The sequence below is a fragment of the Oryx dammah genome, unplaced genomic scaffold, assembly GCF_014754425.2.
Source record: "Oryx dammah isolate SB20612 unplaced genomic scaffold, SCBI_Odam_1.1 HiC_scaffold_21, whole genome shotgun sequence".
In the NCBI taxonomy this organism is placed as follows: Eukaryota; Metazoa; Chordata; class Mammalia; order Artiodactyla; family Bovidae; genus Oryx; species Oryx dammah.
In genome coordinates this window covers 22674831-22687776 of record NW_024070205.1, presented here as the reverse complement: position 1 = coordinate 22687776, position 12946 = coordinate 22674831, and the positions used below count along the sequence as shown (strand labels likewise).

The window sequence follows — 12946 nt, the reverse complement described above, 5'->3', positions numbered from 1 at the left end:
TTGAAGAGATCTCTAGTTCTTCCCATTCTATTGTTTTCCTCTATTTCTTTGCATTGATCACTGAGGAAGGATCAATCCTTCTTATCTCTCCTTGCTATTCTTTGGAACTTTGCATTCAGATGCTTATATCTTTCCTTTTCTCCTTTGCTTTTCACTTCTCTTCTTTTCACAGCTATTTGTAAGGCTTCCCCAGACAGCCATTTTGCTTTTTTGCATTTCTTTTCCATGGGGATGGTCTTGATCCCTGTCTCCTGTACAGTGTCACGAACCTCCATCCATAGTTCGTCAGGCACTCTGTCTGTCAGATCTAGTCCTTTAAATCTGCTTCTCACTTCCACTGTATAATCATAAGGGATTTGATTTAGGTCATACCTGAATGGTCTAGTGGTTTTTCCCTACTTTCTTCAATTTAAATCTGAATTTCGCAATAAGGAGTTCATGATCTGAGCCACAATCAGCTCCCAGTCTTGTTTTTGCTGACTGTATAGAGCTTCTCCATCTTTGGCTGCAAAGAATATAATCAATCTGATTTTGGTGTTGACCATCTGGTGATGTCCATGTGTAGAGTCTTCTCTTGTGTTGTTGGAAGAGGGTGTTTGCTGTAACCAGTGCATATGATCAGAGGGCAGACACACTGAAACCATACTCACAGAAAACTAGTCAATGTAATCACACTAGGACCACAGCCTTGTCTAACTCAATGAAACTAAGCCATGCCATGTGGGGCCACCCAAGATGGGCGGGTCATGGTGGAGAGGTCTGACAGAATGTGGTCCACTGGAGAAGGGAATGGCAAACCACTTCAGTATTCTTGCCTTGAGAACCCCATGAACAGTATGAAAAGGCATAATGATAGGATACTGAAAGAGGAACTCCTCAGGTCAGTAGGTGCCCAATATGCTACTGGAGATCAGCAGAGAAATAACTCCAGAAAGAATGAAGGGATGGAGCCAAAGCAAAAACAGTACCCAGTTGTGCATGTGAATGGTGATAGAAGCAAGATCTGATGCTGTAAAGAGCAATATTGCATAGGAACCTGGAATGTCAGGTCCATGAATCAAGGCAAATTGGAAGTGGTCAACAGGAGATGGCAAGAGTGAACATAGACATTCTAGGAATCAGCGAACTAAAATGGGCTGGAATGGGTGAATTTAACTCAGATGACCATTATATCTACTACTGCGGGCAGGAATCCCTCAGAAGAAATGGAGTAGCCATCATGGTCAACAAAAGAGTCCAAAATACAGTACTTGGATGCAATCTCAAAAATGAAAGAATGATCTCTGTTTGTTTCCAAGGCAAACCATTCAATATCACAGTAATCCAAGTCTATGCCTCAACCAGTAATGCTGAAGAAGCTGAAGGTGAACAGTTCTATGAAGACCTACAAGACCTTTTAGAACTGTTACCCCCCCCAAAAAAAGATGTCCTTTTCATTATAGGGGACTGGAATGCAAAAGTAGGAAGTCAAGAAACACCTGGGGTAACAGGCACATTTGGCCTTGGAATATGGAATGAAGCAGGGCAAAGGCTAATAGAGTTTTGCCAAGAGAATGCACTGGTCATAGCAAACACCCCAAAGGATAGCAGGTTACACAAAATGGTAAAGCCAGGATCTGAATACAACCTTCCAACTAAATGTAGGGTTTCTTTCCACTATACCCCAGTTCCCATTCTATAGGAATGGGGGCAGGGTAGCCAGCAAGATGGATAGCTGATCAATTGCAATGGCTAATAGATTCACAAGTTCCCAAATCTACTGCATCTTGGCAAGACATGCACAGCCAGACCATGGTGCCAGGTAGGGGAGGTTTGCAAGGCGACTCTCCCGTGGCTTTTGGAATAGCCCTCAAATGGACCTGGGAAGCTCCAGGCTCTTGCACATCAGACTGTTGAGACAACCAAAAAGCAAAGTGTTTGTCTTATTTAGGGGTCTTGCTATTTTAGGAACTGCCCACCATTTTCCTAATGAGAGGCCAAGAACACAAAGATGGGTTTGGCAGGGGGACAGTGTGGCCTTTAGGTCAGTCTAGCCCCATCATGGATGGCTTGAGTCCCTAGATAAGCTCCTTGGACTGAATCAGAACCTGTCTTTTTGTACCTTCCAATTTATTATTCGAGTTCTGTTCTTTGTGGTAACACAAAATGTCTTAACTCCTCTATCTGGTTCTTAAAGATCAGAAGGACCAGCCCTGATAAATTAGGGTCTGCTCTCTTCAACTAAACAAATAATATCAATTGACAAGAAAGATGCAAAAGTGACTCTGATGAATGAGATTGCTAACAAATTTTTGGTAACAGGTTTGTTGAACATTAAAGGTGCTGAAAGGAAAAGCATCTTGCCCTGTTTCCCTTGCCCACGTACACTTAATAAGTACCTGACAGTCTTGATGGCATATAACAATGACCATGCTTACAACTGCTCTTCTCTGCCCTAGGAATGGTTGAGCTTGAGGAGGGAAATGAAGAGAGCTTCAAGCAAAGTAATATGTGACTCTAGACAGCTGAAGTGAACTTGAGTAAGGATGCTCAGGTAGGAGCAAGCATGTGTCTTCCGGCACAAGTGGGCTGCCATCCTGGAAACACAACCCTGCTGCTGCTGCTGCTAAGTAACTTCAGCCATGTCCGACTCTGTGTGACCCCACAGACGGCAGCCCACCAGGCTCCCTGTCCCTGGGATTCTCCAGGCAAGAACACTGGAGTGGGGTGCCATTGCCTTCTCCAATGCATGAAAGTGAAAGGTGAAAGTGAAGTCGCTTGGTCGTGTCTGACTCTTCGCAACCCCATGGGCTAAACACAACCCCAGGGCTCCCCATGTATGTGCTCTGTAGGCTTTGTGCTAACTCAGCCTGAAGTGTGACCTCCCCAGAATGGAACTTCTAGAACCTTATTTTCTAAATTGTTTCTCCCAGAAGAAAACTATGTGTCTCAGGCTCACCTAGGGCTCCCAGAAACAGGAAGCCTGGGGACCCCGAGGAGCCAGCAGTTGAAGGCCATAGGAACTGGCTGACACTGGCCTGTGGGCTCCACACAGGGGCTAGTGGTTCTGAACAGCACCCAGGCTTGATTGATGGGTTCTCTGCACAAACTCTCAGACAAATGCTCAAAGGGTTTTTTCCCCTCAGTTGTGAACTGTGCCTAAGAAGAGTGAACTATAAAAGATATCATCTAACAGTGGGAGTTATCATATATATATGCATGTATACATATAAACACAAACACACATATATCAAACGGAAGCATTTTTGAAAGGCTACTTGCTGTTAAAAATATACTTAACCAACCCATATTAACACTGTCATCTTTAATTACAAACATGAAATATGTAGATAATACATTAAAATTACATTATGCACTATTAAATTCTCATGCGTACTTTAAGAAGAAAAATGTAGATCATATGGTAAATCAGCAAAAGTACAACATGAAAATTTAAATTCACAGAGTCTGACAATCTAATGTAAACTCGTATTAAAACCTGCTCTTCAATGGAGTAAATGATTTGCTAATAACTGAAGAATTTCTTGACTTTGGTTTAAGCTCACATGTCGGTTTACATTTGATGATTTTGTTTTCACTTGTTCAAGAGCTTGCAAAATAGTATCCTTGTGCGCTTTTGTAGTTTTAAGTGTCAATTATCTGGCTAAATTCGAAATAAATCTCTTCAGCCAAGTTTGAATCATGCAAGAGGTTAAAATACATCGTGTGACCCTCTAAGCAATAATATAAGATCTCTGGAGGGAAATCCAATTGTTCTATGTAAGGAAGAAACAGTACCTCCTTGGAAAAAATAATTCAAAAGTTTTAGGATGTGATTGAAAAATAAGAAAAGCAAAAGGTTTTTCAAAGTTTTAAATTGCCAAGTTCTCAGCTGAGGTATTGGTTTTCTGTAAGCTCAAGATTTTGCTGATGGTATATTTATACTGGGCACAATAAGAAAGAACTTACCAATTTTCATCCATACAGTGTCAAAAGGATACAAAAAAGGGTCTTTCTTGGCATCTCATTCTCTAATTACTTACATTTTGTGTGTAAAACAAAATACAGCCAACAATGAATGCAGAATATAAAAATAAACAGTGGTCCCTGCATTGAGGCAATATGGATGAGAAAAGTGTAAATACAAAATGAAAGAAATGTAAACTTTAAGGTGTTCACAGAATCATTAATTCCCTCTGCACATATTGGAAATATTTAGGATTATCAGTTAAGCTTTTATATATACATTTTCTCAACAAGAGAGAAAAGGTTGGGTATATTCATGTTTTGATAATAACCTTAACTTTTCTCTTTTTTGAATTATGCTATTTGGATTCAACTGAAAACCTCATCAGTATTGATCATTACAGTTAATGAAAAATAGCCCTGCTATTGTTATTTCATAACTAACAGGGTTTGGGTAATAAGATTTCATTTAAGTGCATTTTGCTGCCCAACACTGTTACTAGTCAAAGGACTTTGCTACCTTCTAACGCTTATACTGCTGTCATGCGAGGAGCCTCAAATGGCTGCCTACTTACTTCCAAAGGATACCGCACAAAGAGTATCAGATAGTCTACCAGTCCCTGAGTCTCTCAAGAAGAAACCATCAGAGACTCTGGGAACAACATCTTCAAACAGGATACCCTCAGGCTTGATTTCTAAGCTGAGGGCAGATACACAACTTCAGACTTTGAAACTGTTTCTAGAATAGAATGTAAAGGATAGGAGAGGCGGAGTCTGAGGGTGGCTGGAATAGGGCTGGAGGAAGGTGGGATGGGAAGGGGGTTGCGAGAGACTCCACTGATCACATGGTCTCTGCAAGGATGGGAGGCAGCACTTGCGTCTTTGGTTTGCCTGGGGAGCCCTGTGCTCCTGCAGAAGTCATAGGCTTTCCTGAATTTTCCATGGAGGTGTGGGTCTATCCACATCCAAGGGCAAATCGGAGACACATATAAGACTTGCCCACCCTCATGCTTTGCTCAAGCCCTTCTAAGGGCTGCTCTGCCTGCTCCAGTTTAGTCGAAAATAACATGGCATAAACTAAAGTCAAGCTGAAGGAGTAATCACTCTCGTTTTATTTGGAAAGCTGAACGTCACTGTTGGTCTGTCATGGGTAACCAGTAGCATATGAAGGAAAGAGCTCAGGTTTAAGGTTGATTTTTGTTCTCTTTCCAATTCGTTGTCCACTGTCCATTAATTTCTGCCCAGGAAAACTCAACAAAAAGCATTAGCAATACAGGACTTTTCCTTGGGGTTATTACATTTTAAGGACACCATCTATTTCCTCAAATTATTTGGCATCCTTGATCAGCCACCCATCCCCATAAATATGTGCACACATACGCATCTACACACTCACACTTCTCTAGCAAACCTATCAGAGCATCTCATTCTGCAGATAGAAGGCGGGGTCCTGGCTGTGGTGAAGATAGGGTGTGGCAGCCAGGACAGCTTCAGTCTGTCTTCCCTCAGAAGCTCACAGCACTCCCCCAATCCCCACGAAACACATCTTCTGACACCTCATCTGTCCTAAGCTCATACTTTGGGTCTTTCTTTCAGACAGAGCCACATCCAACAGGAATTCCTGGGAATCTCTTTACAGTTCTCTTCGCCCTAAACAATTTTGTGGTGAATCTCTTTACAGTTCTCTTCGCCCTAAACAACTTTGTGGTGTTCTTTGAAATGGTCTTAAAGACCAAAAGAAACCAAACAAAAACTATCCAAGACAAAGACCACTTCCCACATTGACGGGAGGCTGTGGATGGCTGGTGGGAAGTCCACCATTGTGCCTTTCTTTTCAATCAGACCATATGATAAATACAAAAACAATGCAGCTCCTACCTCTGTCTACCTAGTCAATGCCAGGGATGATACTGACGATCTGCCCATTCTCACCACAATCTGGAAACTGCAAGCTACAATGAAGAAAACAAGCTTCCTTGAGATGAAACCCTGGTCTTTAATGAAGGAAGTACAGGTACTCTAGCCCTTATGTTGTAAACCTCAATTAGCACAGTAATCTCATTTACCCACTCACTTCCTGGCATATTTGAGGTTGACTATTTGCTATGGAAAGACTCTTTTCTCAACCACATAGTTTCAACAAACTAGAGCAGCTTACACATATACAGGTAATCTATCAAAGAAGTCATTCCTGGAGACACTGGCTGAGGAAGAAACGGAAGACTTGCATTTTGAGATTTTATGGGGATATCTTCCATGCCAAATAGTTAGACAATGGAAATTAAATGTGAAGTAAGCCAGAAAGAAAAACGCCAATACAGTATAATAACACATACATATATGGAATTTAGAAAGACAGTAATGATAACGCTGTATGCAAGAGAGCAAAAGAGACACAGATGTATAGAACAGTCTTTTGGACTCTGTGGGAGAGGGCGAGGGTGGGATGATTTGGGAGAATGGCATTGAAACATATATAATATCATATAAGAAATGAATCACTAGTCCAGGTTTGATGCAGGATACAGGATGCTTGGGGCTGGTGCACTGGGATGACCCAGAGGGATGGTACAGGGAGGGAGGTGGGAGATGGGTTCAGGATGGGGAACACATGTACACCCGTGGAGGATTCATGTTGATGTATGGCAAAACCAATACAATATTGTAATTAGCCTCCAATTAAAATAAATAAATTTAAATTAAAAAAAATAAAATGTGCTCAGTTTTCCCCAATCTAATATACAAAACTAAATAGCACATAGTGATGGTACAAGAGTAATAGATTAATTACAGTTTAGACCAAGACCTCATTTGGTTTGAAAGAACACATCCTCTCCCATACACAAATAATCAGTCAAGTCTCAGCTTGCTTTCAGGCTACCCTCGGAGCAGGTGATGTATTGATTTTACTAATAAAAATATTGAGTGAGTCAGGCATTTTCCATTTCTACTGAGAAACACGTTCATTTATTCCACAAATAATTATTTAGTACTAACTATATGAATGCATTATTCCAGGTGTTGAAGATATACCAATGAACAAAACAATGTCAAACAAAACCCATGCCTGTCACAGTAGCACTTAATGTCTGTCTAGTGAGACTCTAAAATAAGAATGTTAGAGAAAATTCTCTAATTTTCAGAAGGGATGCTGATGGGATGTTTCTGAGCTGGACTAGTGGGACAGGCAGGGCTCTATTTATTGGCATGTCCTTTACTGTAAGAGGATGTAAAGCCAGGACTAACTTTCTCTCAGCTGGGAGAAGATGCCTCGGTAGCAGCAAGCAGATTGGGCAATCCAGTCACTCAGCAAACATTCATGGAGAAACTATTAGAAGATATTCTGATCTAACTGAATAATCCCCTTCTAAGACAATCCAATGCACCCATCTGAGGTTGTCTCTGATTTGTAACAGTTACTCCCCATCTAGGCATGTTCCTAGAGAACCGTCAGGGAGTGGTGCTGTGGAAATACCTGCAATTTTTACTTACACCACAGGTGGAGACATTTCCCATAAATGAGAAATCAACTTATGTATGAACAAAGAACAAGATCAATGATGAGATTGTGGAGATGGATCCTCCAGGGCTGTGGCATCCACATTCTTAAGGTCAAGGTAGTATAGGCTGAGAGGCTATGGTTGCACTGCTCTTACCATGACTGAGATGTGCAGGATTCTCAGCTCCTCTTCTGCTGACTCATGCTGCGGTTCTTCGGTTGGATCTTGCCCAGGGAGGCTTGGGGCGCCATCCTGGTGGTGGATGTGAAAAAGTAAAGTGCCATTCTCCAGCCACTGCTGCCTCCAGCGCACCAGAGGGATGTCCTCCGTGTTCCCTGAGATCTCTAGAGCACAGACACCAAAGGCACAGGTCAGAATTCCAAGTGGACCCGTCCACAGCTACAGCTTCATCTTCTTTTAAGACACTGCCTCTGAATTAGTCAATGTCAGCTGAAGACAACAAAGGGTTTCTAACTACAGTTGAGTCAGGCTTACTGCTGCCCCAAATCTCAAGGAGGGGAAGAGGCCCTGAGAACAGAATTAATCCCCCATCAGTCTTTGCACCACAAACTAATGGCCTTGGCTCCCGCCCACTGAGAAAAATACAAAGGTAAAAATTCAAGTTTTTCACCATATTTCTATGATCAGCAGCATCCTTTACTCAGCACAGTTTGAATACCCTGATGACCCACTGAGGTAAACAGAAGGTTGTTTGCCTCTTATAAATTTGAAAGTGTGAGTTCCCTAGCAATTACTCTTAGACACCAGTGAATCTACCAAGGAGAGAGTTAGTAATTACTGTGCAGAGAACTGGCACTTATGGAAGAGTCCTGGGAGGGTGCTGCAGAGCAACTGGAGCTGGAAGGTTATTTCTAAAACCACCATCATTTGCTGCTTAGTCCACTGGAGATGTCTGATACTGGCTTTTGGCAGGTAATGTTTTAATTCCCTTTAATTTTTCTCTTCATTTTTGCAGAGCAAAGATGATGTACATGAGAGGATGATGAAGAAGCGGGCCCTTATCACAGACTTAAGTGCTCATCTGCTTTCTGAGCTCTAGATGCAGGCACTGAAATAACATCAACAATGAATACCAATATACGCAAACCTGTTATGCATGATAGGAGCTCAGCTATGCTGCAGAAGTATACTGCTATATGTCCCTTTCTCTAATATTCCTAAGCAGTATTGTATCAAAGTTTTGAGACATCCCACTATAGAAAGAACCTGATTAACCCAGCATTCTTGAGTTTCATTTGGCCCTAACACCATTTTTTTTTCCCCTTAACAACTACTATCACCCTCGAAAACTAATATTCTGCTGAACATACTTGGCAAAGCATTGCTTTAAAATTTTCACTTTTTTTGAAAGGCATGGCTTCTTCTCCCAAAATGTATCACCTTTGACCAAAAAATTCAATATACATAAAAAAGATTTAATAAGATCCATTTAGAAGAGTATTCTCATCAAGTACCACAATCATAAAGAGGAAAGCAATTTTAAATATTTATCGAGTTTATAAATATCTTTCACTATTTGTGGGAGTGTACAAATGATGTTCTGCTGTATTTATTTACTTATATATTTATTCTTTAATTTATTTAACCTACTCGCACTGGATATGTGTTCCGTATGCACTGGCACTGCTCTAGGCACCCAGAGACCAAACTGAATGAAATTCTCGACAAGTTCCCCAAAGCAACCCACTGTGAGTGAATGTGTTCTGTTATACCACATGCATAAAAGCTTTGTGGAAACAGAAGAGGGAAAGAGTAATCTTGCTTGGATAGAGGGTGGACGATGGAAGGAGCGCAGACTTACCAAAAGATGTTATGGTGTTGGGCCTTGAAGAGTGGACTTTGTTAAGTAGACAGAGATGTGGGCAATGGACATTCAGACACTGATAGGAGAATACGGAGAAGGAAGAGAAGGAATATTGTCTGGTCTTCTCAGGGAAATTGAGTGAGAGGGATTCATGATCCACAGGTCATCAGCCTGTCTCTAAAAGACACTGCGATGATTCTCTGGCTCAGGGGTTCACACCCCTGGGGCCATGGGCTGGTACCGGTCTGCACTGCAGGAGGTGAGCGGTGCGCAAGGGAGCAAAGCTTCATCTGCTGCTCCTCATCACTCCCTATCGCTCACATTACACCTGAATCATCCCCTCCCCACCCCTCTATTTGGGCCCCCCCACCCCGTCCATGGAAAAACTGTCTTCCACGAATCTGGTCCCTGGTGCCAAAGAGGTTGGGGACTGCTGCTCCAGTTCATCCTACCATCCTACAGACCAGAGAGGAGAATAAACTTAGAAGCGTGCAGGAGGGTGAGGGTGTAGCAAAGACAGGGTGCTCAGAGGCCCCTTCATTCTCAGCCTCTCTCCCTAATTATCTGAAGGACCCAGTTGCCCTGCTGGGCTGGTCAGAGTCTATGTTCTCGAAGTGACCAGCACAAGCATCGAGGGCACTGCAGTGGGCAGAGGGTGTGAGAATGGAACGTGCCCTGCAGCCCAGCCCCGCCTTCCCCCAGGCACAGCTCCATTTGTTAAGTGAGGAAGTGACACGGGCTTCCCAAATCCACCCTTCCTCTAAGGGTTTCTTAAGATTTCCAGGTAAACAGAAACCCCTGGGCACACCTCCGTGGGCACCTGGGTCGACCTGTGGCTACCACACCATGCTTCATCACAAGCCCTGCAATCACAAACCCCACTCCCCAGCACTGACACTTTCTAACCACGCATCAAGCCTCCACATCAAAGCCCTGAAAGACTTCTCCTGGGAGACACCCTTCTCCCTCCCAGGCCCTGCAGCTGCGGTAGAAACCAAACTCTATCTCCTCCTCACCACAGACATAAAAGTCACAGGCAGGGATGGACATGTACACACTGCTGTATTTTAAATGGATAACCGACAAGGTCCTACTGTATAGCACAGGGAAATCTGTTCAATGTTATGTGGCAGTCTGGATGGGGAGGGAGTTTGCGGGAGAATAGATACATGTATTTGTATGGCTGAGTGGCTTTGTGATGCACCTGAAACTATCACAACATTGTTAATGAGCTCTACTCCAATATGAAATAAAAAGTTTAAATTAAAAAATTACAAGCAGCGACAGCTCCTAATAGAGCACTTAATGGCCTAATTAAACCATCTAGAGCAACACACATTCAGCCTCTTGCCTGCACTTGCTCTAACCCACCTTGGAATTTATTCTGCACATGCCGGGTGCCTCTTTAGCCTTTCCTGTAACTATTCAAGAGGAATCCAGCACCTGATACCTCTAAAGCACTCAACAAACTGGCTTTTTATCTCCCTGGAGACCTTCATCAAGGCGGTCAGGCTCATTAGCTCTGTTTTAACTGTGGACGCAAAGGCAAGTAAATACCCAGACCAAAGTCACCCCAGCCTGACACAGAACAGGGACTAAGGGAGATGAAGGAACTTCTATCAGATCCCCTCAACCTCCAACACACGTATCGGACAACATGACCTTCGAACATGCATAAAGGAGGAAGCAATTGAGTTTAAAGTCCATGGGGTCTTTTAGGAGTTTTTGTGCTATAGTACTTTAATTCTTTGCACAAAGTCTTGGTATTCCATGAGTTATTTTACAATTGAAATATAATTCACAAACCATAAAATTCACCCTCTCAAATATATACAATTCAGTGGGTTTTAGCATATTCACAAAGTTGTACAACCATCACCACTCTAATCCAGAAACTTTTCATCACCCCCAGAAGAAACCCTGCACCCAGAGGCAGCCAAGACTGTTTTTGAGAAGGAAGGAGTTCTGCTTCAAAATTCTAGGGGTGATGGTAACGAGGAAGGAATAAGTGCAGTGGGTATATGGGGAGGTGGGCTGAGAACACAGAATCTCTACCCTTGGCTTCCAGTTCAGCCCTCTGAGTCTATCTATGAGTAGTTGATGCCAAATTCCTTTGGAAAATTATATTCTGTTTCTGTCCAGACCAGAACCATCATAGAGGGCAATGGGCGAAAGAAGGAAGTTACCATACCTGTCAGTGAAGGTGGCTGTCATTTTTTTAGATTAAACATAATTACAGAATGATAGGTTCCTCCTTGGCTTTTTCCCACCTCTCCTGGCAACATCTGGCATGGGAGAGCTAAAATGCTAAACCAGGAAGTTATTTACTTATGCTCTATCTGGCCTGGGTTAACCAAAGAAAAAACACACAGGGACAGTAAATGTCTTGTGAATTTCATCACAACGGGGCTGAGATCAGAGGCTTGGAACATCAGTGTAATCGCATTGGTCTGGATGTCAGCAAAATGGCTCAAGAATAATAAATGCTCAGAAATTGCTTGACCAACGCAAACCTGACCTGGGACTCTGAAGGAGCAAATATGGGAAGTGATCAAATAGTTACTTTAGTCCAAGGCCTCCTGAGGGCTGTGGATGAGGCTCCAACAGAGCCTTTGCCAGTGTACTGAGTAAACCAAGTGCCAAGAGGAGCCTGCACTGTCATCTCAAGGTACCACCATGGCCATCTATCATACTGTGGCGCTGAGATCTCCAGAGAGGCAGGACTGCCCTCACTTTTAGCGTTCCAGTCCTTCCAAGCTTCCCCTCCATAAACCTTATGGATCTCAGCACCTCCAAAATTTTTGAATGCCTGAAATACACAGAAACCAGAATGCCATTTATTCTTGTATTCAACCAAGATCCTTGGAGCACACTCTGTCATTGATGTTTAGTCACTCAGCCGTGTCTGAATCTACGACCCCATGGACCGTCACCTGCCAGGTTCCTCTGCCCATGGGATTTCCCAGGCAAGAATACTGGAGTGGGCTGCCATTTCCCCCTCCAGGGGATCTTCCCGACCCAGGAATAAAACCCACATCTCTTCCACTGGCAGGCGGATTCTTTACCACTGAGCCACCTGGAAAGTCCACTCCGTTTGCTACATTTAGCAAGTTGTGCTACAGGTTTTCTACTGTCAAGGAGGTGTTGGTCTAGTAAGAAACTGAAGACAGAGCCATGAATAGCTACTCTAAAAAGTAACAGCAGTGCTGGGTGAGAGGGTGGAACTTGGCTCGGCCTGTTCCTTTGGGAAGGGATAAAATGGGAAGAAGTGTTGGGAGGCAATTCGAGATAAAGAGAACAGTGTGTATAAAGAACAGCAGGTGATGCACGCTTGCAGAGCTGCGGGAGGTCTGGTTATGCTGCAGAGTGAAGACACGTAGAGCAGCAGTGGAGGACTGGGGCAGAAAAGCCAGATTGGGGTCAACTGTAAAAGTTGTGAACGCCAGTTGAAGGAGTTGAGCCCTAATGCAAAGTCACCCATGGCTTTATTAAACAGAAGGATGAATAAAGCCATGATTATAGAGATGAAGAAGAACAGAAAGAGCAGCAGACAGATGAGACTCGGTCTCAGTCTCACTGTAATGCTGATCCTCTATTCCACAGAGACCACAACACTAAGAGACCTCGGTCTGGGCGAACCTTAAATGAGACACCAGGCTTTGGGTTTTCTTCTCTG

At 43.1% G+C, this 12946-nt stretch overlaps 1 protein-coding gene across 1 annotated transcript in view; it reads right to left on the bottom strand.

Moving 5' to 3' along the window:
- The window catches only part of ASTN1 (astrotactin 1), a 359002-nt gene that overhangs the window by 229063 nt on the left and 116993 nt on the right, over nt 1–12946 (bottom strand). Inside the window, exon 2 of the mRNA XM_040263917.1 lies at nt 7602–7789. Coding sequence (XP_040119851.1) covers nt 7602–7789 — 188 coding nt within the window. The remainder of the gene's footprint in view (nt 1–7601; nt 7790–12946) is intronic.